The 27,339-nt window shown below is 40.7% G+C and overlaps 2 protein-coding genes across 3 annotated transcripts in view; both read left to right on the forward strand.

The window, feature by feature from the left end:
• The window catches only part of LOC145442700 (double-headed protease inhibitor, submandibular gland-like), a 78,747-nt gene that overhangs the window by 45,719 nt on the left and 5,689 nt on the right, over window positions 1-27,339 (forward strand). The gene's annotated exons all lie outside the window — the stretch shown is intronic.
• Window positions 14,055-26,331, forward strand: LOC145442699 (uncharacterized). 2 transcript variants are annotated; one of them, XM_080320683.1, is made up of 7 exons: window positions 14,357-14,595; window positions 14,661-14,746; window positions 15,966-15,994; window positions 16,062-16,177; window positions 16,243-16,306; window positions 21,150-21,265; window positions 26,223-26,331. In XM_080320683.1, exons 2-7 carry the CDS (start codon window positions 14,695-14,697, stop codon window positions 26,260-26,262), a joined length of 417 nt encoding a protein of 138 aa, XP_080176809.1. In that variant the 5' UTR covers window positions 14,357-14,595; window positions 14,661-14,694; the 3' UTR covers window positions 26,263-26,331. The 2 variants fall into 2 exon arrangements, with proteins under 2 accessions (XP_080176810.1, XP_080176809.1); XM_080320684.1 differs by lacking the exon at window positions 16,243-16,306 and having other exon boundaries at window positions 14,055-14,595.

Below are 27,339 nucleotides of genomic sequence, written 5' to 3' on the forward strand. Positions count from 1 at the left end.
GTAAACGACCCAGTTACAAGTCGGATGTATTCTTGATGTACAGATGGCAGTCTGATGATGTAAAGCTCAACCACGCAAATGTGTTCATTGTAAAGTATTTGACACAAACAAAATATCGAATGGAGACTTCGGTTTCATTACCAAGCTAGTGAAAATTGTTTTCTGTTGGCCAGGTAGGACACATTTGACAAACATCGTACACATTGTATCTTCGTGATTTCAGCGGCTTGGTTTCATGTCGGGAATTATTATTTGAGGGTTCAAGAATGATTTCAATCAATACTAGAAATGAACAACAATGCAAAACACGTTTAGCAAATAACAGTGTAGCAAGTACTTTTTTGATATTACGAGTGTTGGGCACTAGACACTTCTAGTTGAATTGGATGCATCTAACAAACATATCACAATTTACTTTTACAATAATCAAAGTCTTAGAGTGTATAACCTAGCGATATTTTACATTTAGCACGCACAATGGGGAGTTACTGAAATGATTAAGAATTGATCGCTAGCTTCGAACGGTACTCGATACTCAAAGTGATATTTTCATACTCTGTAAAGTGCATATGTTTCAATTCTCTGTCACAAATTCCGACAATAAATCGTTGGATTCAATAGTAACGATATTGTGATATACTGATTCTACACTTAGTCGTTTCAATTACCCGTTGGGAATCGGGATAATAAAGCATTTTGTATCGGATGTTCAATGTATGAATACTGGAATTATTACATCTTTAGTGCTGTTTATCGCAAACGATAGATTTTAATAATTGTACTGATTGTTGAATGTAATAATACCGATATTGTCGTTTCATCTTTAGTCTTGGTTACTGGAAATATTTTCTGATATCCGCGATACGCCGAGTGATTTTTACCAAGGTGGAGTAATTTTCCTATCAAGAACATTTCAGACATACATAGTTTTACAGCTTAATATGTTAATAACATTGGTACTGAAAAGTCTGTTGCTGTCATAACATTTACCACAACGCCGGGTCTAATTAACGCAAATAATTTAATAATAAAATAATGATCAACTATTACAAATCTCATATGTCAAATCAATGTGTCAATCCTTATGTTCACAGCATGATAACTTTGAATATAACACCATCGTTCGATTGTAAGAAATGAATTCTCAACTACGTTGGTCGGACTTTCAAATCTCGTATACTCAAACATATTATGTTAATCTCAAGTCGCCGACACTGAGAAGTAATTACTTTTGTCTTACAAAATATACCGAGTAGTAATTAGTTTGTCTTGCAGAATATACCGCGTAGTAATTCCTCAATCTTACAGAATAGTAACGACTTTTCAAGCTGAATAAAAAAAAGATGTGTAGGGATATGAATACAACCAAGCTTGTCATGGATTTTAGGTTTTAGTGATTGTATGGATTCGTGTATGTTTGGTTGTTTTTCATACTGATACTGTTTGAGTTGGTTGGGTAACGGATTTACTTGACAATGTTTTCGTGGTTGACTCTTTGAGTATGGTAAGATGGTGAGATGTCGAGACGTAATACTATTTCCGTACACTCAATTACAACAAAACATAACCCGCATTCAAATAAGCCGTAAGCTACAAGCGGATTTAAAACTTGATGCTGTTTTGTGGTTGACTCAAGTCAGTAGTCATGTTTGTGTTGATTTCAGGAATGATCATGACGAGTTGGTCGGGTAAATTAGGTAATGCGGTAGTAACTATGACCTTACCGAGTTGCTCGGAAAACTCAGCCGTGAATAGAGTTGTCAGTTTCAAGGATTGTTTCAAAGTATAATCTTGAAATGTGACTGGGTGAAAGTTGGTAGTCATGTTTGTCAAACCTATTTCAATTCGCACAATGTCTAAGTCCAAATATTTCATTCTGGATTATTTGGATTTACCTTTAGTACATCCCGCGAATGGATTTAAAGTTGGCAAATTACCAAAATGATTGAATATTATCGGGTCAGAGATAGTTGGTATTGATTCTATAAGTGTTAAAACAGCGGCGTGGAATGTGTGAATGATCCGATGAGGGTGAATGTTGGTGTCAGTAATATTCAGGTTACGTTCGATTCAACAGATCGCGTTAATAGGATTTGAGTTGGGTCGAATCAATACATTCAAATACGATTCAACTTGATTTGTGTAGTGAGTTACATTTCAAGTTGACAAACTAACACATCGATTGAATATTTTCATGGATCTTATCACGCAACTAAAGTCAGCCACTATTCGGGAGGCGTGAAACGTATAGCGATCGCGGGCAAGTGACAAATTGTTGGTTTTCGAATCACCGTCTGCGATGGTTCTGGGACAAACTAATTACCGAAATATTACCTTGTGAGCGGGTATGAGGGATTGCTATGTCTGAAGCATTATCCGGTGAGTGGTCGTCGGGTTTTCAAATTATATCACACCCTTTTGAATAAGCGTTCACTTCACAGAGGATTAGGGTTAGAGCGGAAATAAGTGACAATTTGTCGCTATTCAAGTTACCGACCCTGGCGGTCTATTATTCGTTACTTGTTAAATCTTACCAGCGAAATCAAGTTCTGTGACAAACTGATTACTAAAATTTCACCGCGTGAGCGATCGGTATGGTTATGACACCAAGTCGCGAAAGATGGTTATGTCCGAGACATTATCTTGTCAGTGATCGCGGGGTTTTGCAAATATTTCACACCTTTTTGAATAAGCGTTAACTTCACAAAGGATTACGGCTAGAATAGAAATAAGTGACAATTTGTTGGTATTCAAGTCTCGCCGGTGGTGTATCTGTTATTCGGCACTTATTACACTTATCATGAAATTAGAGTGAGAACATAAAGCATCAAGTTGTTGTTTTCGAATTTTGATGTCGATGTGATAAATTTATGCATTCAATTACAATTCAACTTCGGTTGTGTATTGAGTGATAGATTGATATGCCGGAAGTGGTATCTTGTGAGCGATCGTAGGATTTTACAAATATTTCACATCTTTTTGAAGTGTTAGTTTGCGAACGCGATTATTGTTGATATTCGAATCGCCGTCTGTCGCACGCACTGCTTAATCCTCACAACAAGCCACGTTTCCGTTTGTGCGGTTATTGTTGGTGACTCGTACATATTCAACACCGCGCGAGAGATGGTTGAAAGTACGAATCATCGCAGCGTCCATAAGAATAACGATATATCATTATCGTACTCGCCGTAATTTGGAATATACACATTACCTAAGGACCAATCACATGACTATTTACTTGATACATATTCAACACGAAGTACGACATGCCAACAACGAAGCCGCGTGCGAGTTATCCCTATGCTGAAAAGGGTTACCGTGCGACCACAAGACACAATAGCCGCTCGCCACCCCACCATAAGGCATAAAAGCCGCTTGCCACCCCCGGTTTCTCAGCCGCTTGCGACCTCCGCCATAAGAAATAAGAGCCGCTTGCCACCCCCGCCATAAGACGCAATAGCCGCTCGCCACCCCACCATAAGGCATAAAAGCCGCTTGCCACCCCCGGTTTCTCAGCTGCTCGCGACCTCCGCCATAAGAAATAAGAGCCGCTTGCCACCCCCGCCATAAGACGCAATAGCCGCTCGCCACCCCACCATAAGGCATAAGGAGCCGCTCGCCACCCCCGGTTTTCCAGCCGCTCGCCACCCCGCCATAAGCCACAATGGCGAATCACGAGCGATCTATATAACTACTAACGTATCACCGGTCCCCACCCCGTGGGCCTAAATGCAAACGACCATGGGACCTATGAGACATACGCTCAATAACTCGAATTTTTCATCTTGGTTGTTATTTACTATAATCCAAGCTTCATCAAGTCAATGAAGAATACTTCGTCACCACCTTCAAGAATAAAATTGATTATATCAACTAAAATGTTGGCGTAAAATCACGTTTCGATTTATGCCAAAACTTACAAAATTAATGGCACTTACCTATTACCCGTAAATCGACATTTTGTCTTTCAAGTACCTCGTTATAGCAATAAAACACCACAGGCAACTATAATTTTCGGTCTCTGTATGTCAGACATGAGGGATGGATTAGGATTAGAATTTGGAAATACCGGATTTGTGAAATTTTGTCGGATTTGTATTGGAATAGGATTTTAGATTTTTTTCGTAATGGATTAGGATTAGGAGTAGGTTTACCGATTTTCGCGGAGATCGATGTCCTGTGGCGAATGGCGACGAGGTTTTTCGTCCTACCAAAATTACTTCATGTACTTTGGCTCTCGTTATACTTTTTATTTGTTTTTACATAATTATGGGCATAAGATAAGTTGATATCGGATTAGGATCAGGATTAGGATTAAAATATACAAAATTTCTGGATTAGGACATGGATTAGGATTTGAAGCTTCGGATTTGGATTGAATTACGACATAGAAATTTCAAATCCGCTCATCTCTGCTATATATGTAGCCGTATTTCCGTTGTTAAGTGACTAGTTGGTCCACCTATTTTGCTTGATTTGGCTATGGTACCATAGGCCCCCACCCCCGCCCTATAAATATTATAATTGAATTGAAAATAGTCCACTCAGCGATAGTATTGAATTAAAGAATCGGTGGCATTATATACCCTGATACAAGCCCTACACTTCACATTAAAAATTATGGCTGATTTGTTAGTGTGGAAAGCGATATAGAAAAATATATACGTCGATCCAAATTTATTTTACACCCTCCAAAACATAAATCCTCTGTCACATACCCCATAAGTCACGCAAGTCAAAGTTTTTTTGCATGCGAGGAAAGATCCTGCCGGCATGCAATTGTGGACAAATTCGCCTACTGCAATCATGGGGTTATCACAGAGAATGTTTCAAGTATTTTCGGTCCCATTGTCTCATCGGTAACACATCTCTCCTACCGGGCATGCCAATAATTGGCGAGGGGACCATTCCCAATTACAATCAGCAGCATTCTACTGGTTTGATGACCGAAGATAATGCTTTTTGGGAACAGCTAACTTGGAATCAGTAAAAACTTATAATCAATCAAAACTGAATCGATGGTATAAGCATGCGATGCACAGTGAGTGAAACATAACAACATTACAGGTTTATCTATACGGGGTCGCCGTCTTAAATACAGATATATGAGACAAACGTCCAAGTGAACTGAACGAGATCATGTAATACGAGTAAGATCTGTCATCGCTATCAACCTATAATGATGACATGAGATTCCTTGAACATCCAATCGAGAAATACTCGAGTTCCCTATATAGAAACACCTTGAGGATGATGTGGCAGCTCCTAAACTTGACATAATGCCTCGTAGGAACCCGGCAGTATAGTTGCTAGAGGAATATAGACACTATTTCGTAGGAGATAGGAAAAGCAAATATCATAATGAATTGTAAAAACAACATCTACAAGCTTGTTATTTGCTCTGATTAAGTGAAATATACATTGGCGCGATATCGTTTATTACCTGGCAAATATATCTTACTGTATTTTACTTGCATTTCAATTCATTTTCTATTTATGGTCCCTGATTTCTGTCTTGAAAGTATTCTATTTGCAAAGTATATCAAGAGTCAACATCGTTTTCATGTGGCTCTCTCAATATATAGTTCCAGCTAATCTGTGTCATATTCATTTTTTAATACTTAGCAATGTCATCATTGTATCTCTATCACAGGTAGGGTTGCATTTAAAGTAAACGGTGTTTTAAAGTACTTTGGGATATGGGATGGTAGGAACCCTCAAAATAGTCGGTTCAACATTAATAGTACAGATATTTCGTCAAAGGAGCTATATTTACCCTGTATGTTCGATAGTGAATGTCAATCCATTATGACGTCACAATTGAATATGCATGCTTTTAAAAAAAATAGATATAATAAAACACATGTTTTAAATTAGGGCCTTGTTTTCAGTATGTTTGTTTTCAATTGTTTTTGTTTTAAATGCTACCCTAATCACAGGCCTTTGTCAAGATGTAAACACTTGAACCAGAACATCGCTTTCCTTTCAGACATGCCTGGAACACGATATTTATTCATACCGAAGTGTCCAAATTTTCAAAGACTATATTTGAAAAAATGGTTGAAATTTAAATTTAAGATTGCACGGTTTCTACATGTCGGAATTGGTCCAAATTCGGTGTGTAGCGTTTTTCAGGCAACCTGACAATTTTATCATTAAGCAAGTTGAACTTGAAGAAAAAAAAAATTAATGTACACGTTGTATCATGTAATCGTCATTCATAGTTTATGAGCCTTGAATCGATTTTCCAATATTGCCGAAAGTTCATTTCCATATCTCATCTCGTATGATTACTGGCCCTGCGGTCCATTTCTTTGTACGTAATTTTTTATCGTGATGCAAAAGACCATCAGGCGATAAGCACCAATTTGTTGTTTTGTTTAATAAACAACAATGATATACACACTATGTGAAAAGAAACGTGTGCGTGAACGTGATATCCTAATTTTATTAGGAATTTTTAGTTGAACCACCTGGAAGAATATTACGCGACTGAACAACTTCGTTAAAAAAAACAGTTCCATACTAGAAAAATTATTTTCGGACACCCCCAACCACTGTTTCCAAGAACAAAATGCACCTTTGGTTTGAAAAACGATGATGGTTTCGCAGATGCTTATCAGAGCAAAGTAACGACCCAGTTAGATGTACAAACGTAGATCAAATTCGTGTTATCAATAATCACACGAAGCGACGTGATCTCGTTAGAGACGTCAACGAGAGTGCGCTGAGCAACACCATCTCCTGTCTGTCGGTCAGACGAGCAAATACACGTTGTTGTTGTTGTTGTTCTTCTTCAACAAATTAATTTTTGCTCACACCGATAAGCGTCGTATTCCAGTGTTCAAAATAATTCGTGAGCGATTAATTGGACCTCGGAATTGAAGACTATGTGTTATTGTGTATGCCTACAAATTGCAATTCATTCCTGCGCATTATAGTTAGGGATATATACTCGAAAGCTCTTGGAAAGAAAATACAGTCTACTAAATAACCGGGTTTTAATATCCTATCTAGGGTAGCTGAGATCGACCACCCACGAATTTGTGGAAGCGAAATCTCGACTCCTCCTCCATGGACAAATTTAACTGCAAATGTAGATATTTCTTTGTGCCACTCAATACGCAAGATTTACAATTATGTTTTAAACAAATGCCTTTGAAAAGAAAAAGTTAATTTTAATTTTCAAAAGTTGTCTAATTATGCCATAATTGAGTAAATACGTCCGAAAAACCATGTAGCATGAGCCTAAGGACGATTTGCACCCAAAATAGTCGACCGGGGCCTACGATATAAGTATCGTAGGTCCCGAGTCGACGTATACGATGAGGGCAGGGTTGGAATCCTCGAAATCGTCGCCGGTTCAACAGTATTTGCGCGTAAATATATCTCATTGGTACGGAATGGGTGTTATGATGATGATGACCGCCGACCGTAAAATTGCTGCTTGACAATGTAGTCCTGGTTAAAGATATTTTTGGTCTGTTATGACAGTGATCGGAAGTACTTTTCGTCGAAGAGGCCATATTTACCCTATAATTTCAATTGTCAATGTCGATCCGCTTTGACGTCACAATTAAACATTCGTGACGTCATGACTAAAAAACAATAACAATCAAAAACATGTTTCAAACAAGGGCCTTGTTTTAAACGTGTTTGTTTTAAATGCCACCCTAGATGTAGGAGAAGAATTATACTGATTGTATGCGCCGCATTCTCAGTGGCACAAATTCGGATTTTTTTCGATTAGTCTGAGCCGTAACTTTCTTTATGCCAACAAAGTTTGTAACAAACGGTAAACTGGTATAACAAAGTGCGCCAGCATCGAATTTCGACTAGTTGGGCATTTGGCATAAAACAGATTTCTATTGATAACATCATATCATAGATACTATATACTGGCCTTGCTTCAGTTACACTTGAATAATTACATTATTAAAATCGACTGTATGTCTTGGTAATGATGAATTCAGGGCCGGTCAGAGATGTCTAGAAATTTCACAAATGGTTGAATATGCAATGGCTCGTGAGTAACCTCAACACCACAGAGATACCATGAGTGTGTTATGGTGCATATTAAAATATAATCTTTTAACTTCAGTTCGAATACGGGGTCCTTCTAAAGCAGTGATTCCCAACCGCGGCTGCCATTGACATTTGAAAATCCCACAAAATATTTAAAAATCAATTTAAAACAAAACAATAAATTCGTATTAAAAAATTACCCTTGCTTGGCTTGGAGTCTGGATTTTATTATTAAGGTGGAGACCAATTCCTATGTTGTCGCGTAGCGATTCTCAGACTTAAGTGCCCGTGGTGTTGCAACACGTTTTCCAACGGTATCTGACCATCAAACCAATGGATCATTTGATGCATACAGCAGGCTTATCTGCAACTTTATTGATGATTTCAACCGCCGCATTGACGGAATGAATGCTTTCTTGCCCATGATGAAATTTTTTTCATATCTTATTGCATATATTGTGTCACCGCCAATGTTCCTTCTAATTTTTCACGAGTCTGGCGCACTCACCAACTGACTGCGCGGTCCCTTGGACAACAGTGCGCATCTGAACAACGACTAAAAAAGTGATAACTTCGGATTTTTTGTGCGCAGCTTAGAGGGAACATTGGCCACCTCCCCTAGTAATTTACAAGTTGAGTTGCTAGACCTGCAGTCAGATATCAAGCTCAAGCAATTATTCAAAAGTGAAGACTTACTTGAATTTCGGAATCAAGTTCCAGAGGCAGAGTATCCCAACTTGATAACCAATGCCCAGAAAAACGATTCTCTATTGTGATCAACTTGTGTATGTTAAGCACTTTTTAGCAAAATAATCATAATCAAAAATCACTATCGCAATCGATTGGCCGATGACCACCGCAAGCCGCTACTGCGTACTGCATTCTCTGCAATTACGCCTCGCTTTGACACACTTCTTGAAGCTGGAATGCCAAATTTGACATTAATTTGACTTTTTTTCTTGTTAGTGTTGCTATTCGTAGGTACGTGATTCATGCTTTAAAATTTTTGTTATACCTAATGAGTGTATTCGTGCGGCTCCAAACGTACTCTGAAATTTGATATGCGGCTCGGACACCAAAGAAGGTTGGGAACCACTGTTCTAAAGAAAATAGCTGCTACCATTTTTTTGCCAATTTTATTTGAAACCACATCATAAGTAGAGCGCGGTAGCCGTAAAATACTCGCTGATAATGTGATTATCTTGTGTCACTCAATAAAAAGAATACGTTGTTGTGCCGATAGCAGACGGTATATATAAACATAAGACCTTGATAGCTTCCACACCCTGTTTAACGTCCACTTGTATGAATATAACTTTATTGTAGTTACACGAGCTTTCGGAGCTCTGCTCCTTCATCAGGTGATAAAGCTTTAGGCGGAGATAATAAAGTTAGTTGATCCCGAGTTTTCAATCAAGTGTCTTATCTGCTGCATCATAATGCGAAAACGCGGTATAGGCCATCAGTGGTCAATTTGTTGAATGAAACAGCAGCCTGCTGATAGCGACACTGCCACTGTAATATCTCGAATTATCATCATCGCGAAATGAAGGTCGTGTCCAATTCGTTCGGTACAGCTGAGAAATGGATTATAGAATATTGGTATCGCTCTGCAATGGCGGGTACATGGAGACCTAGGAGACCATCGGCACGGTCATTATCGGAAATATTTGTGCATAGGAATGGTACGCAGATTTTTTCGGTTTGATAAATCAAGAGATTAATACTAACTTTATGCGCTGCGATCAACAGGTTTCCTTAATCCTGGGTTGATAAATCCTGACGAACGCGATAATCGACTTTTATTGCTAATCCAACTTTATTATCTCCGCCCTAAATACTTATCGACTTCTCCATTCTCAAAGTATTCGGCGGTAACATAACGTTGCGCTACACGCATAAATTTTATACTACACAGAACGTGGACAAAAAGGAACGTGGATAGCTATGGCGTTGTTTGTAATTCGAGTTTGTAATTGTGAATGTCACATCCACAACAGTTCATTTCGCGCCGTTATAGATCAGGAAGACAATGTGTATTTGAAAACTGCGTTTTGAAATGGACGGCGCCATATCTGCTGTGCTCTTCGACTCAACGTATAGCACAATTCATGATTTCGATTCGGATACATCGCCAGGAGGTTTGAGTCAGTAGTCATTTCGATGACGTGGGTTCGAATCCCATCGCTGCCACCACGCCAGGATACAGAGCCTGTACTCCCTGTTGCACCACGAAACGATGTCGCCACTCGATAAACGTTTATTACAGAAGAGACATCTTAACAGCACGAGTAGTCATTACGTCAGGCAACTAAATTAACGGCGCAATCGGAGAACATTAGCGTGCTAATTAACAGGTGCCGAGATTCGGCTCCAGTATATTACAAACAATACTGGCGCATGGAATTTGCGAGTGATAATGGCCGCCGGCGTGACAGTAACTTAAATTGGATGATTTTGAAGAGAGAGGGTCCGAGCCCCTAAACCTAAAGACGGCATTGTCTTTACCTCTCAAAGACATGCTTATACTGCCACGAGAATAGTTATTTTGGCCGTGAGGAAAATTCATCAACAAGTCGTTGCGATATTCATCAATTCATTACAGAAATAAATATTTGACAAAGAACCATATCTTATACCCAAAAGAGCCATATATGGCTCGCGAGCCATAGGTTCCCGACTACTGCCGTATAGCCTAATATCCTGGTCCATGGGTTCCCAACCTGGGTGTCACAGAGATGACAATTAAATTCAAATGACTGCTACGATACTGGGTTCTATCGGCGGCTCATTTCTGAAAAATTATAATTCTATTTTTCGTGATTTAAAATCAAAGGACGTCGGAGGGATGCGAAATTGCGAACCCGGCAAACAAGGTATCAGTCGAAGCATGACTTCAAAGCGCCACCATCTAAACGTCTATTATGACTGTTATGAATACATTAACAGTGGTCCCCCCTCCTTTATAATAATGAAAAATTTCACCCCCCCCCTTTTTGTGATATCACAAAATGCAACCAGAATGCTGGCAATCCCAGCGGATAATTTGGTGGCATGGAAGATTACGTCTGTTGATGAGAGATTTCTCAAATATGAAATTCGTACTATATAGATACGCAGAGCAATAACTACGATTTGGAGGTAAATCGCGCCTAGCGCGAAATGTTTTTCAGTACACTGCAGATTTGCGCCCCCTTCAGATGCTTTAGCGCCCCCCCCCGTTTGAGAACCACTACAAAGAAAACACCGACGTGTAATAGAATAACTTAACACAGTCTACCTGCAAGCTCAAATAGAGATATCTGGTGACAACTACATCATATATGAAATCAATAAGACGGTAATTTCGGCTTCCAGGCGAACCACGAGTGAGCCGGTCCTCTCTTCCAGATTTGGGTTACCATACGTCCTCTTTTAAGAGGATTTGTCCTCTTATTTGACTTTTTTGAAAGTGTCCTCGGAGGACGCCCAAATGTCCTCTTTTTTGAGATTTTGTCCTCTATTTTAAGATTTTTGGGTAAATATAGGGCCAAATTCGACTAAGATACAGTAAATCCACCGATAATGTACTATATTTCGAGACTTGAGCTGGTAAGTTGACCTTTTATTCAGTCAACCGACCACGAAGTAGGTAACGTTTACCATTTTCGCAGGACTTTCCTCCGGTTTTGCAAGTCTCAAAATTTTGAAAAAGTGTCCTCTTTTCAGATTTCCGAAATATGGTACCCTATTTTAGATCAATCGTAGTTAAGCTATGGGACAATCTTGTCCCCATGATGCAACACTAGCTATCTCACTGGTGCTGCTTTGAGCATGAAGTGAATAAATGAGTATTTATTTTAATTAATAGTACACTATTGTTATTGCTGCGTGGCCAGTCGCCAGCTTCGTAACGTAGAAAAAGAGATCTCTATCTCCTTTGTAAATTATGGCGTTGTTGTCCCGACATGGGGCAAATTCGTTTTATGCGCCAGTGACTAGTAGCCAACACATACCGAATACTGAATGGCACCAATGCCCGAATAGCAGGATAGCGTGCAAAACGGAATAACTTTCTGTGATTTACCGCGCCGTACATATCGCTAGATCGTGGCATCCGAGCCTATCTGAGACACTTCCAAAGCTATAGGTCACCACACATCTCATGGCAGTCGTTGGTCGCTCCGAACTCCAATATTCTTTCTAAGCCGAATATAGTAGCCTCCAATGCTACTTGAGCTGTTGGGGAAGCGAGTGGCGCAGTTGGTTAAGCGCCAGCGTCACGACACCAATGGTAGTGGTTCGAATCCCGGTTCGGACTAAATACTATGTGTCGGAGGTTCTATGGGCTCCTCATCGCCGACCTCACTGCAGTCGCAGTGCCTTGAAAAAGCCCAATCCGAGTGGGCCGAGCTATAAGTCGGCAGCAAAAACGAGACGATGATAAAAGCACGCGTGACAGAGACTGCCTGAAGAGAGTGCCTGAGAGAGTGCAAGAACGAACATTCAAGAGACGAAGAAATGCATATTCATTGAACTGTAAAACTTGTAATGCCGTGGAGCACAAAGCCTTAAACCAGGCTATAAGCACCACCGATGTGAATGATAATAATAATAATAATACTTGAGCTGTTCCATCAAATACGCCTGTTCTTCTAAACCTTTTACAGTTTTATCGTGCGACCAACTATCAGATATCATAAAGGAATGCAAAACATAGTAATGAGATATGAGATTACGCAAACTCGTACAATTTACCATCAATCCAAAGTTCAGCTTGCAAATTATATGATAGAATAGTTATAACAAACAATAATATTAATTCAAATATCAGCTATGTAAGACCATGCAGCCTTACATCTCAACGAAAGACAAACGTTCGACCATGCGGATGTTTTTTCATATAAGCGAGGTGGTGTCATATATATGTCCCATTCATCCGGGAATGGAAACCTGATTTATTGGACAGAATACAGAGATAGAGATACAACCCAATTATTTTCCCGTATCTAGGGTAGCATTTAAAACGAACGGTGTTTTGAAACACTTTGTTTAGAACATGTTTTAAACAATGTATTAAACGAGTCTTTAAAAAAAATTAAGTTCTAAAATTATGTCATAATTGTGGATACTTTAAAAAACATGTTGTAGGAGCCTACGGACAATTACCACACGAAGTAGCCGACATATATAGATATGGGATGGTTGGAGTCCTCAAAATAGTCGGTTCAACAGCAATAGTACAGATATTTCGTCAAAGGAGCTAGTTTTACCCTATATTTTCAATTGTCAATGTCAATCCAGTATGACGTCACAATTGAATATTCGTGACGTCATTGCTTTAACAAAAACTAAAACAACCAGGGTTGTAATGACTCGAGTCATGACTCGACTCGAGTCAGACTCGAGTCACGATTTTCGGATGACTCGACTCGACTCGAGTCATTTTCTCAAAATACGGAAATGACTCGACTCGACTCGAGTCAATCTGTGTATTGGCTCGACTTGGACTCGAGTCATTGCGCATGACTCGAAGCAAGTCATTGACTCGAGTCAGACGGCGAAGACCGACGTTTCATTGTAATTTCGAAGCCAACACACTATTGGGATTTCGTTTGTTGGTACTGGTGCTTGAAAATGCAACCAGAAACTGCTAAAAGTGAGGAAAATTGATATATTATAAATGCGAACCATTCTATATTACCAAACAGATTTAAAAAAGTGGGTTAAGGAAGACTTTAACTGGAAACTGAGCAGTCAACACAATGACTTGGACTCGGATTCGAGTCATAATACCATGACTCGGACTCGATCCTCTGTTCGCTGACTTGGACTTGGACTTGACTCGGTGGGAATTGAAAATGACTCGACTTGACTCGAGTCAAAAATATAAAAGTGAGATTGACTTGTGACTCGGAGCCTTGTGACTTGGTTACAACCCTGAAAACAACAACAATAAGAAACAAGATTTAAACAAAGGCATTGTTTTAAATATGTTTGTTTTAAATGCATCCCTACACGTATCCCGATACCAATGTAATGAAAATTTTAAATGTATTCGCCTAACGCCTATGCGCTACACAATACACATGCGATATTTTATAACCATATTAATTATACAGGCTTCAATGTACAAAATATAGACACCCGGCACGCAATATCTTCGTCAATGGTTTTAAATTGACATTTCAATATGGTGAATACCCTACGTAACCGTAACTTTGCATTTGTATTGTATCAGCAGCTTTGAAGTGGAACAGAAAGAAATCTCAAGGAACTTTGCAGCAGACAGCTCCACTGTAGGCCTACTATGCATATGAAGACATAAGTATAGCCAGAAAGTCTGTGACGTGTGAGGAATTGAATGGTTCAGTTTGACATTGAAAAGTGACGCCTCTGTGTCATATAGTTAACTCGACATCGTAAATTCAAGCCTTTTTGTATTCAGTTTTACAAAACATGATCGGGCCCATATGCGGAAATTTACTATGCGTCTTTCATGAATCGCAGAAAAAAGATCCCTGAGCCTAGTATTCTGACTGACAATATTCAATTTAAATGCTGACTACTCAAATATCACAATTCTATTTCGTAAGCGTGTTCTAGTAAACATCGCTGAGTTGATACATAAACGAATGCTTAATCTCGCATTACAGGATTCAACAAAGTGCCTGCTCCAGTTGATTCAACATGAGGACGCCGCTTCGTTTTCTTTTGGCCCTTGGTTGCTTCATCATCGTTGGTAAGTGTGCAGTACAATTCTTGAGACCCGTGAGCAGTTGTGTATCTGACGTACTGTATCGGAATAGCCGATGTTTACTGATGTTTATAATTGATGAGCAATAATTAGGATACCGACAAAATGGCTTGGACCCTGCCTTCCTTTAGATTTGTAACGCGCAAAAGACGTCAAATAAATGTCAAATAGAAGTCAAATAGATCTCGTTTGTCTTCTCGCGATGTATGAACTAAAGGGTAAATATGAAATTCTGTCAGAAGTAGACTATGCATTCTGGAGTAAACATTGGCCAGACATTTGCGAGGTATAAGCAACGCTATGGATAGGCCCTAGTACGCCATCACCTGAAGGGCTGCTGCATGCCTATGTCCACAATTAGAATGCGCTGTGGATGACATGGTAAGAATAGCCTTTATATTGCTGCGAATGAGCAACGAGCGTGCTTGACTTGGTGTGTATCACTACGCGGAGCCTGTTGTCATGTTTCGTTTATGGACTACACATCTGGGCAGGGGACGACCATGTGGGAACAGTTATATAGGGACAATTATGTGAGGACAACTGTGTGGGGAAAATCATCTACAGGGCAATTATGTGGGGAAAATTATGTACAGGGGCGTTATGTACAGGGACAATCCTGTGCGGACAATTATGTACTTCGGTAAGCTTCGGGCGGGCCCATTGTTTTTAATTATTCTATTGCATGTCCCACGGGTCTCATCATTTCCCCCTGCTGGTCACATTTGTACTGCGAGCTGAGATTGCAAGGACCGAACTATTCGATGCCGGCTATTTCGGTTTGTATATACAATATACATATCAATATCGAAGGTTTCAGTCAACATTCGACGGTCATCTTGGACCAAAGTTTTACCACACCCGATCTTTTCGGTAGCGCACTTCGCGGAGTCGATTGTTTATCGAAACTTGATATGTCCTTGGGTGTCGTGGGGTGGAAATATGGCCGGAAGGTGCCGGCTGGACTCCTATACTAAAGCATTCCAACAGCTCAAAGTGACGTTAGAAATGGACCGTATACTCTCATAATTGCAAATACAGTCGAGCTCAATTCTGTAAATTATGCGTATTTTTATTTGTATTTATCCCAAAACACCATATTTAAGTTGATTTGCGAAAGATCTTTGGGCCCCCTTCGACACTCCCTTCCAATTGGGGCCCGGGTAGCAGTCCTACGCTGTATAGCCAACTGTTGTTTTTTCAGGTAGTAAAAGAGTACGGCTGAAAGTGCACGTGAGTTCGAATCGTGTTGTTTCGCATTGGATGAGAATCTCACCTTGCATTGTGAATGATATATCAGCGGTGTAGTCGGGATGAATACCATGGCTTTTGCACCAAGGAGTTGGAACCAGTTTGCAGCAGATCCAAAATGAGAGACCACCCCAATAAATGCCAGGCCTGCGCTTTTGAGAAAACGTATGTATCTTTTTGCGCTATTCTACAACCTTCCTTGTATCGATCGTTCATTTTATATTGCATAGGGATTCCGTATTATATCGCATGGGTCTTTGTGGAGAGGGACTGTCTGTGCGCTGGAAAGCACATGTAAGTGATGTGAACCACTTCTATACCTAGCTTGCTATCGTGGTAGTCCTTTAAAAGCTTGACCGCGTATAACGAAATTATTATTGACGTATGTTAATAGGGGTTCTGTACAACACCAAAGCATATAGATACACTTCTCATCAAAAACTTTTCGAAATAGTACCGCGATCACCAATAGTGTTTCGAGTTGCTACGGATCAGAACAGCCGCTGTTTACAATCGTCTGTTATAGGCGCCCAACTCCATTGAGCCGTTGAAGTAACGAAAAAGCGTAAAACTCTGCCTGTACACAAGCATGCTTTTATTAATATTACATCATCCATCCTCTAATAAAATTAAGATAAACCACATAAATATCTTATTGCGTTTTGCATGGGTTTTGAATCCATGTACCGTATGAATAAATGTTTTTCAACGTCCTGATTCGAGTATATGACATGAATATGTTGTCATAATATACTCTCTGCCAGAAGCAACGTTGGTGAAAGTAGTCATAATTAAATTGTTAGGTTGCCAAAAATAACACTGCCTGCACACCAAATTTGGTCCAATTCCTACCAGTAGGAGCCGACGCAGAGCCAATTGAAATTTATAAAAAAAAAATCCAATTTGACTGTGAACCTCGGGAAATTGTTGAGTTGTCTACGAAAACAGTGCAAAACATATTTGGCGCAATTCCAACCCGTAGAAGTGAAGTTATTGGAATTTTCATTACGAACTTACTTTTCTACATCACGTGCAAGTATCATTAGGATTAAAGTGTTGAGTTTGATTCATACCATGGTATCTATGAGGTATGTTCTGGTTTCTTGTACCTAGGGTGTGTAATTGCATACTGTATGTTTGTGACCAACGCAAAATTAATAATGTTACTACGATTTTCGAAAGTATAGAGCCCATTCAGCTATACAGAGCCTTTTCGCCCAGTCGTTATGAAAATTTCACGTGATAAACGCAATGGAAACATATCCGAATACTAAATTCTACTTTGCGAAATCCAATGTCTAAAAATGTATGCCTAAAACACTGATCAGTAGAACTAAAAGGATTGTAAAAAACCATAATCGCCTGAGTCGGCAATGCAGGTATAGGCAAACCCAGCTTGAGTACAAGACTGAACAGAACTGTGGTTGCTACATCGGGAAATTTGCCACTGGCTGCAATACTTCACCAAACGTCAGACAATCACTACCGATTTGGACCCAGCTTCGCCAACCGTTGGACAAAATACATAGCAATTTTGAACCGAAAATCTACTTGATATTATTCATCCAAAGGTTTGGTGCTAATATATTTCGATATATGCTACTGTAAAATCGCTATTTGTAGCGCTATTGTAGCGCTCTTCGCCCACATAATTGGATTAAGTCAGTATTGCGTGACGCGAATCGAACTGCGCGAACGCATAAATATCTCCATTCACTGACAAGCTAACATGGAAATTTGGGTCAACTCGGAATCATGACGAAAAAGAATAGTTTCCCACTGATCAGAAAGTGTAACTCAATATCGATCAACGAGACGGCATCAATTCTACAAGCCCTGAAGGGTAAACAAATTAGTTTGATTCATACAAATATCCGAGGATTGCAATCTAATTCCCACCATGATGAGTTAAAAGACCTTATCGTTGACCTGAAGTCACCTACCCTCGTAGCAATTTCAGAAATAAACTTTTCAACCAAACCCACGCAAAACGTTGATATATCGGGCTACAACTTCGAGTATACTCCGGCACCGAAGTCAAAGAAATCTTACGGAGATGTTGGTCTTTACATTGAAGAAAAAAATCCTTACGAAATTTGCACGGACTACGATCTGAATGTTAAAGATTGCGAAGAGCTATGGCTGGAAGTTGATCACCCAATTGGAATTCACAAATCTTTTCTTGTGGCCGTATTATACCGTCATCCCACGAAAAACACGAACCAATTCGCAAAAGCGTTGGAGCGCTCACTGGACAAAGTCAACAGCGACAAAAAGATGTGTTTCATTGCAGGAGATATTAACATAAACCTTCTAAAACACAAAGGCAACGCATACTCCAACGCCGCTAAATCCGCCGGTCTTTACCAAATGATCACCGAGCCTACAAGCATAACCGAAAAGTCAAGGACTTTGATGGACCACATATATACCAACTCGCGCGACATGGAAATCATTCCATTTGTCATTTCGGCAAAAATCAGTGACCACAACCATATTGGTTTTCTATCATAAGAACAACAAAGGACACCCCCCGAAACATATCACCTCTGCAGACGACGAGAGTTAGTGGACGAAGAAGCGCTCGATGATGCCGCATTCAATCAATTTAAAACATCAGCCATCCCGCACATCTCGGTAAACAACTTTGACGAAAATTTTGTAGAGTTTATGTCTGCTATCAAATCACTGCTGGAACAATTTGCACCTCTACAGCGCCTTTCGAGAAGTCAAAGAAAATTGAAGCGAAATCCGTGGATGACCACAAAGCTGATTCAACTTATCCGTAAACGTAACCGGTGGCATAACCGAATAGACACCAAGAACTGCCCAGAACATGAACGAGAAAGATTTCGACGTTTCAGGAATCGCACCGTGCATCTCATTTCCAAGGCAAAAGCAAAGTACAATGAGAGATTTTTCAACAGACACATAAAGGACACTCGAAAAACATGGTCAGGAATTAACTCTCTCCTACATCGAAAAAAAGGCCATAAGTCTGTTGCGGAAATTGTGAATTCGGATACCGGGAACAAACTTTCAGACCCGGCAGCCATCGCGAATCACTTCAATGAATATTTTTGTAACGTAGGCCCAAATATTGCTTCTTCTATTACAAAACCTGTGTCGGCCAGGTCAGAGGTGAGATCGATATCCCAGTCAATTGTGCTTGAACCTACGACCAAATACGAAGTAGAAGTAGCCATCCACAAACTGAAATCGCACAAGGCCGACGGCTATGACCAAATCCCATCATGGTTTTTAAAAATGATAAGCCTGCATATCGGTCAATATATGGCCCATTTTTCCAACTTCATGATAGAAAATGGAGTCTAGCCAAGCTATCTAAAAAAAGCCAGAGTAGTCCCTGTACACAAAGCTGGGGATAGAACTAATGTCACCAACTACCGTCCGATATCCGTTCTCCCATGCGTCGGGATTGTATTCGAAAAGTTGCTCCTCTCCCGCCTGTCCTCATTCCTCGCCAAAATGTCTGTCATTTTCCCTCAACAATTTGGCTTCCGAAACAAACACCAAACCGCTCATGCCCTCCTAACAGTGGCCGAACAGTACTATGATATCCCAGAGAAGCGAAATGTGGGATGTAGCATTTTTCTCGACCTAAAAAAAGCGTTTGACTGCGTAGATCATAAAATTCTCATCTCGAAATTGGCGCGTTACGGACTTCGGGGCCCACAACTTGAGCTCATGAAAAGTTACCTCACTGGACACCAACAAATGGTTGCGATCTCAGACACCTTGTCCTCTCCTCACCCGGTGACCTGTGGTGTGCCCCAGGGCTCAGTACTTGGACCGGTCCTTTTCACCTTATATGTCAACGACATTTTTGAAACCTCCTCATTGAACACCACACTGTTCGCTGATGATACTCACCTCCTCTCTTCCGCATCTTCGACGGCAGAGCTGGATGCCCTGACTGGTGACCAAATGCCCAAAGTCCATGAGTGGACGGCCCAGAACAACCTTTGCATAAACGCCTCGAAATCGCAATTGCTGACAGTTAATTCAAAAAATAACCTAACCGTTAATATCGCTGGTCAGCCCGTTTCCAACACAGATAATGCCAAATATCTCGGAGTTTTACTGGACTCGAACATGTCCTGGAAGAGTCATATTCAGTCCCTAGAAACTAAATTATCACCAAAGTGCGGCCTGTTCTACAGCCTTGGGCGCTTCATGCCAGCATGGGTTCTTCTGATACTCTTCAAATCCTTAACCCAATCGAAGTTACATTATGGCATCCTCTGTTAGGGGGCTGCCAGTAAAACTGCACTCAAGCCACTGCAGAAACTACAGCATAAAGTGCTCCGAATCATAGCTAGGGCCCCAAAGGGGCCTGGCTGCCCATCCAGTAAGTCGCTGCTGAAGAGATTCGGCGTCCTAAACATAGAAGATATGCGGAAACTAGAAATCGCCAAGTTTATGTATCAGTTTCACTGCGGTCGTTGCCCCGAATATTTCAATGACTTCTTTACCTCTGAATCAAAAGCGCACAAGTACAACACACGCGCGTCCACGTCGTCCAAATATCATATGATCGACCGAAAAGATCATCGCTCCATCAAATATGCCGGACCTGATGTGTGGAACAGTATCCCGCCGGCCATCCGACAGTCGACGAGCATGTCCACATTCAAGTCGAAATACAAGCAATTACTACTAAATAAATACAGTCCATCCTCAAGATTACCGGACCACGACTGACCTATCGATCTCGCTTCCCATGACATGCCGCCCTATTTCTTGTCGCATTCTTCTTCTATACTATCTTCTTTACTTTCATTCGGTGTGCATGCCTCCTCTTTACATCGCCTAGGCCAAAGTGGGTGTCAGATTCCATAGACTACTCCTTGTCGCTTCGACATCTTCCTGTCTTTTCTTTGTATCGCATTTTTGTGGTGTATTGAACTGATAAAATTGCTAATAAACCAATGATGATGATGATACTCCGAACAAGTACAGGCCTACCTAGAAGTATGTCGCTGCAAGGATGTGAATGGAATGTAACCTTTGAAGTCGACTATGTAACTACATTACTGCTATATAGTCTTTCTTCCAGGGCCTATATACTGAATGAATAACACAAAAAGCTTTACGAATTTCCCACTTTTCGCAGATGTGCAGTGAAGCGGAAAAATCTGGGAATTGTTGCAAGACGTCATCGCGTCGAGTCTGTGCCTTTTCCAGGAAAGAGTTCGCCAACAAATGCACTGCTTGCTTTGGAAAATCAAAGTATATGCGTCTTTGAATGGCGTAGGTTGGGGGGAAGGGGGTTTGCTTGGCGCTTAGCAACTGCGTGTATCAGCGCCAGACCGGGTAGTATTTTGCTGTGGGACTCATCTCCTTTCCGGTCACTATAACACATACTTGGGGCGCTAGATAATTTTTGTTGTTCAATTGGAATAATTAGAACGAAATGGCGGTAATCTAATTCTAATGTAATTTGTGAAATGTTTCTCTGCTCCAATCTTAATATTAATCTAATTTCCGGTTTTCCCCAAAAATGCTAGCCTACAGGAGATCTGTATAGTGCGCAACTCGCCAACCTTGGTGTAAAGACATTTCTCATGGCTATGGGGATGAACTCTGATTTGTCATGAACTGAACTTAATATGTTTGTTGTATTTCTTCCTAACTGGGAATCTAACACAAATTTCCAAGTTTTTTGCTAATTCAGTAATTCCAATTGTAATCGAATTTGGAAAAGCTGAAAATTTTCTGGTTGTCCAACTGCGCTATGACAAATAAGTCTACCAATGACTGCAGTATAGGTAGGGTTACCATATTTTGGACACTTTGTCAAAATTTTCAAACTTGGAATTTTCCCACTTCGTAGTCTGTTGACTAAAAAAAAAGTCAACTTTCGCTCAGCTCCCAAAATACCCGCCTGAGCGTTAGTTCAGTGCTATTTTATGGTATCTCGGTCGAATTTTGCCCTGTGTTTACCCAAAATTCTAAAAACAGAGGACAAAATCTCAAAAAGTAGGACATTTAGGCTAGGGTTACCATATTTTCGTAACATAAATTCCGGACGCTCTTTGGCGCCCACTAGCGGATTTCAAAATGAGGTATGAGCACATTGATCAACATGACGTGACACTAGCAAAGCTTTGTCTATCGACTAGAGGTGGTCACGATCCGTTCCAGGAGTGTGTGTTGTAAGTTGTAACTAGGACCGAAGCCACATTTTCCAGCACCCTCCCGCCCAAATAAACACTGATCTTGAGCCGATCGTAGGGTAAGCGATGCAACTTCTGAGGGCTTACTATATGCATCTGGTCGTTCAATGATTCGAATGAATTATGTCAATAGTATTGGTTCTTCCATATAATACTATATATGGTCAGAGTTGATGATTTTGCGGCATATACACCGACTCATGATACAGCCTACATACACACGATCTGTGCATCTGTATGTGCATACAATGATTGCATATGTGCACATGCCGCTGGACAAGAAAGGTACAGATATAGCCTTGTACAGCTTTCTAAGTTTCGCACCACCCCTCCATGCTATCACAACGTGTCAAGCGGGGAAGTCATGGATACCATTGTTACTAATCAGGTCTTTGGTCTGACCCGGCCGGGGATCGAACCCATAACCTATCGACCAAGAAGCTGGACGCTTCGCCATTACGCTATCTTGTCGGTTTACGCTATCTTGACGCTATCTTGTACATGGCCAAGTCATACGTCCAAACAGCCTAAACCGACTCTATGAACATACCGTTATCTTGTAATTGCGATTACAATTGAACTTATTTCTGTAACTTAATGTTATTTTTATTTATTTTTGATCACAGTTTTTGCGAGGGAGGTAGTCCCCTTATTAAAATCAATATATGTGTTACTAAATCGCGCCCAGCGCGAAGAAAAATTTCATGTAGCATAAATCTGCCAAAAAATAATATTGTTTATGTTGATTTAGGAAAAAAATATGAGCTTACTTCAACATTCCGGACATTTAGGCATATTTTAGAAATTCCTCCCGGACGCAGTTTTAACAGTGAAATTCCGGACATGTCCGGGAAATTCCGGACGTATGGCAACCCTAATTTAGGCGTCCTCGGAGGACATTTTCAAAAACCCGAAAAAGGAGGACAAATCCTCCTAAAGGTCGCACAACACGGCAAGTTGCTTCATTGGAGAACGTTGTCGAATATATACAAGTCAGGATTAATCACTCTATCGTAGTTTGATCACGCGAACGCGTAATTATGAAGTGTTGTTCTGCCTCTAACTCTAGGCACTATTCAGTGTTTACACACACCACACACCATTTTCATGCTGGCCTAACGGATGTAGGCGTGCAATATAGGGACCGTCTGATAAGTATCGAGTTCTCTATAGTCAAGTGACTTCCGCGCGGAACGCTTTCCCAGCGAAAGTCAGTTTGCGACATGTTTGACACGTGATGTGCGACACGATGTTGAAAATGACTATTTGTGAGAGCTTTGTAATGTGATGTGCAGGGCTAATTTTTATGTGACGAAATAAGTCAAAATTTTCTCAAAATTGTAGCGTTAGGTCATTTTTTTTGCAACCAGCATTTCCTTAGTGTCGTATATGTTTGCACTGTCGATGATTCATGACATTTTACAGCTGAAGCCTACTTTATAGGCCTACCGTTGTAGACGGCCCATTGTCTGCTCATTGTGAATCATAAACGCCCAAATGAAACAAATAGGTTGATATGGTGTTATGCTCTTTGCTCAACGTACCGCAATACCCTAACTGATGCAAGACTGCGTGGACATTGGTTCTTCATATCAAGAAGCGCACGATGAAAAATTGGGATGCAGACAACATTTTTAGAATGAAGCAGCACGGTGTGTCACTAGCAGTGCACGCACAACTGCAGTGTTGCCAGCCAACAACTGCTGCTGTTGAACAATCTTTCTTCATTCGTGGCAAGCTACTTAGTAAGGACAGACAGTTCCAAACAGAAATGAAGATAAGTAGTACAATTCCAACATTATCAGATAAATCACCAAATTTACATATATAAGGCAAAATTTTGACAAAATAAGTTATTTAAGATAAAAAAAATGTCAAAAATTTGATTTTTTAAGTCAAAATCTTCCTTTTTTAGGTCAACAAAAATCGCCATAGTGATGAGTGAGTTTGTTGATTTATAAGACCACACTGCAATAACCTCCGTCCAATTCCCCGTACGCACGAGTGCGCTAGGCCATCTGTTCGGGAAAAGTATGAACGGCATCAGTTTTCCCATGGTTTCCTATGTGGGGTGGACACAAGTGATTTTACTTAAGACTTCATCATTTCAACACACCACACGAATGCAATAGCATGAAAAGATTGGAAGGAGTCGAAACGGCTTGTAAGTGGTCTATTCAACAGACACCGATGCACCTTGGCTTAGAACACGTAAATATAGGATTACGATATTTATAGATATAAAAAGAGGACAATTTCTTGTTACAATAATAGGGGTTTCCATGGACAGTTTCCGCTCTGTGACCTTTTAGTCAACCTCTGCGCCAGTTCCAGATAAAGCCCATTATTAACAGAAGCAGCACCGTAACTGCCGCACCCCAAACCCCCCAATTGGGGGGGGGGCGAGCTCGAAGGGGGCCCAAAATTATTTCGTGAATTAGCATAAATCATAGAGTATTTTTTCAAAATTTCTGCAATTTTTTCAAAATTTTTTCGCGCTGCGCGCGAATTCAAGTAGCCATTTAGCTTTATTATTGGCTATTGGGCCATTACCGCGCCACGACCCACCAAGACATACCGTCAAGTTTTAGGCCATATAACATGCGACTCCAAGAAGTGTGCCAGAACGATCGGCAGCGAGAAAACCTTGGCCGAAAAGGTCTATGCCCTTATGCTGACCCAAGACTTCGTTCTATATATAAAATACACATAGGTTTAATTGTCCACAGGCACCTAAATGACTGGCGCCAAATGTTCCTGTCTTGGCAATCTGAACCTCACAAGACGAATACCATCCCGCTGGGAAAAAATTTATGCCAGTGAAGAAATACCAATTTGAAATCGTGTGCGTCTCTTAGTTTAGAAGCCTACGTTTAGGCGATTCTATATTTTTTGATATAGCAGACTGGAAGTCACGAAATAACATCATGTAACGAAGTCATGTCAACGGGTCCGCCCGCCCGAAGATGTTTAATTATTATTTACGGGCCCTCCCGTTTTCAAGACACTTCACTCAGCTCTACCGGTAAATCTAATTACTCGAGTAGAGAGGACAATAAATTGATAGCATAATATATATGCAATCGCCGATCTGATTGACCGATTTTATCATAAATTATCGAAAATTTTCGCGCTTCGCGCTGGCTCACAATACAGTACATGTTTTCGTGACAAATGCGAACAACGTGATGGGGGGTCGTTTTATCACCCTATGGGAGCCCAAGACCCACGTTTTTGGGGGCCTGACGAGGTGCTGTTTCGTTCCTGCTAACGGGTATACGCCTGAAGATGTTTAATTATTATTGAGTGGCCCTACCTTTTCAAACACACCTCACTCAGCTCTACCGGCAAATCTGATTACGTGAGCAGAAAGAAGATAAAAATTGATAACAATATATGCAATTCCCGATCATACTGACCGATTCAATCATGAATTCTAGAAATTTCCCGCGCTTCGCGCGCTTAGGCGAGAAAAGCTGATTCACTAAACGAACTCCCAATGAATATGATAAATAGCGGTAAACAGTGCATCGCCGGAGGGGGGTCTGGGGGGCGAAGCCCCCCAGAAGTTCGGTCTAAAACCCTATGGGGGGCCCAAGACCAAAGTTTTGGGGGGGCTGACGAAGTGCTGTTACGGCCCTGAACAGAAGGCATGTGGGCGTTCTCGGAGGACATTTTAGTTTTATTGCTAAAAGAGGACAGATCCCCTTAAAGGGGACGTAGGGTATCGATATGTAAATAGGAGGCATGGACGCTGAATGAAAGTAACAGGATATAACGTAGAAGGGCAAGGGTTGAAAATGATGTAGCAATTGCGATATGTCAGATCTCGACCGCTTACCGGTATCCATTTTGCCCACTTCTGCTCTTCGGCAAAAATGATTTGGGAAAGTATATGAATATAATATGATAGTACAGGCCAATTTATGCACACTATATTTATAAGCATGCATTTCCAATAGAATCGAGTATCATAATGTTCACTAATGAACACATTCTGTCTCTTTCAGAATTATGTATCGACGAGGAACATGTTCAAGAGTTCAATAACCGTTGACTCAAGTCTGGATCCTAGAAGAGGCAATTTCGTACATATGTCAAATAAATTGTATTAATATATTCCGGCTCGAGTTTATCGACTCTGACTCTGAGTCCCGAGCTCCCGACCACAACAAATTGACTGACTTCGACTCCTAAGGGGCCCAAATATTCAGACTCCCTATTCCAACTCGATCGAGACACCCCAGATTTGGCAGCTTAGATCAGCGTGCTTCCCAAGCTTTTTCAGTTCGCGACTAGGGCTGGGCAAAATCGAGTACCTGGGTGATTCGATTCTGAATCACGTAATATGCTTCGAGTCGAGTCGAGTAATCAAGTATCACCCATAATGACGTCATAACAGAACGTAATAGATCAAAGCTCAAATATGTATCGTTTATCCCATCACAAAGAATATAATGCCTGTTATCCATCTCATAACTGATATTTTGGCATTTTGTGACCAAACCGATTTCATTCCACTTGGTGATAATGTTGTCTGATAATCATGACTTCGGAAATGTGCTATGTCCAGTAACCTCGTAATAGCTTTGTACTATTTGTTTCGTATCCTGCGATACCACCAAACAAGGTTTCAAGGCTTCAACAGTGGAAATTAGTTTCGAAACTATAATTCTCGTTGATAAATAAACTTTCAGTGGCGAGAAGCGCATAATTCCTGTACTCGAAAAAATCGTCTTTTACTACTCGACTCGAATCATTAAAATTAATACTCGATTCAGATTCGAGTACTCGAATCATTGTGCCCGGTTGGTCGCGAAGCACTGGCTTACACTACGGCAGGGCTGGCCAACCTTTTTGGCCGAAAGGCCACATTCGATTGACGAATTATTATGCGAGCCACTAACCGCGCGAGGCGCGAATATTTTTCGAAGTTCATAGGTCAATAATATTGTCACTTAACTATATTGCGTGCCCGCTGTAAATCGCTGGGCGCAGTTTGCAAGGAATGGACTATTCGCCGCCTGGACACATCGACATCGAAAGTTTCGACCAACATGCATCAATCATTTCGTGCCTAGGTTTCACCGTCGACGGTCTTTCTGCTAGCGCAAACGTAATGTCGCA

The sequence above is a fragment of the Botryllus schlosseri genome, chromosome 7 (assembly GCF_051294905.1).
Source record: "Botryllus schlosseri isolate E-star chromosome 7, Bs_hap1, whole genome shotgun sequence".
Taxonomy (NCBI): Eukaryota; Metazoa; Chordata; class Ascidiacea; order Stolidobranchia; family Styelidae; genus Botryllus; species Botryllus schlosseri.

Bases quoted from the DNA above. Each gene is read 5' to 3' on its own strand.
- LOC145442699 (XM_080320683.1), top strand. From the start codon at position 14,695: ATGAGGACGCCGCTTCGTTTTCTTTTGGCCCTTGGTTGCTTCATCATC. The intron at 14,747-15,965 runs GTAAGTGTGCAG...TTGTTTTTTCAG, and splicing joins TGGTTGCTTCATCATCGTTG to GTAGTAAAAGAGTACGGCTG. The intron at 21,266-26,222 runs GTATATGCGTCT...TGTCTCTTTCAG, and splicing joins GCTTGCTTTGGAAAATCAAA to AATTATGTATCGACGAGGAA.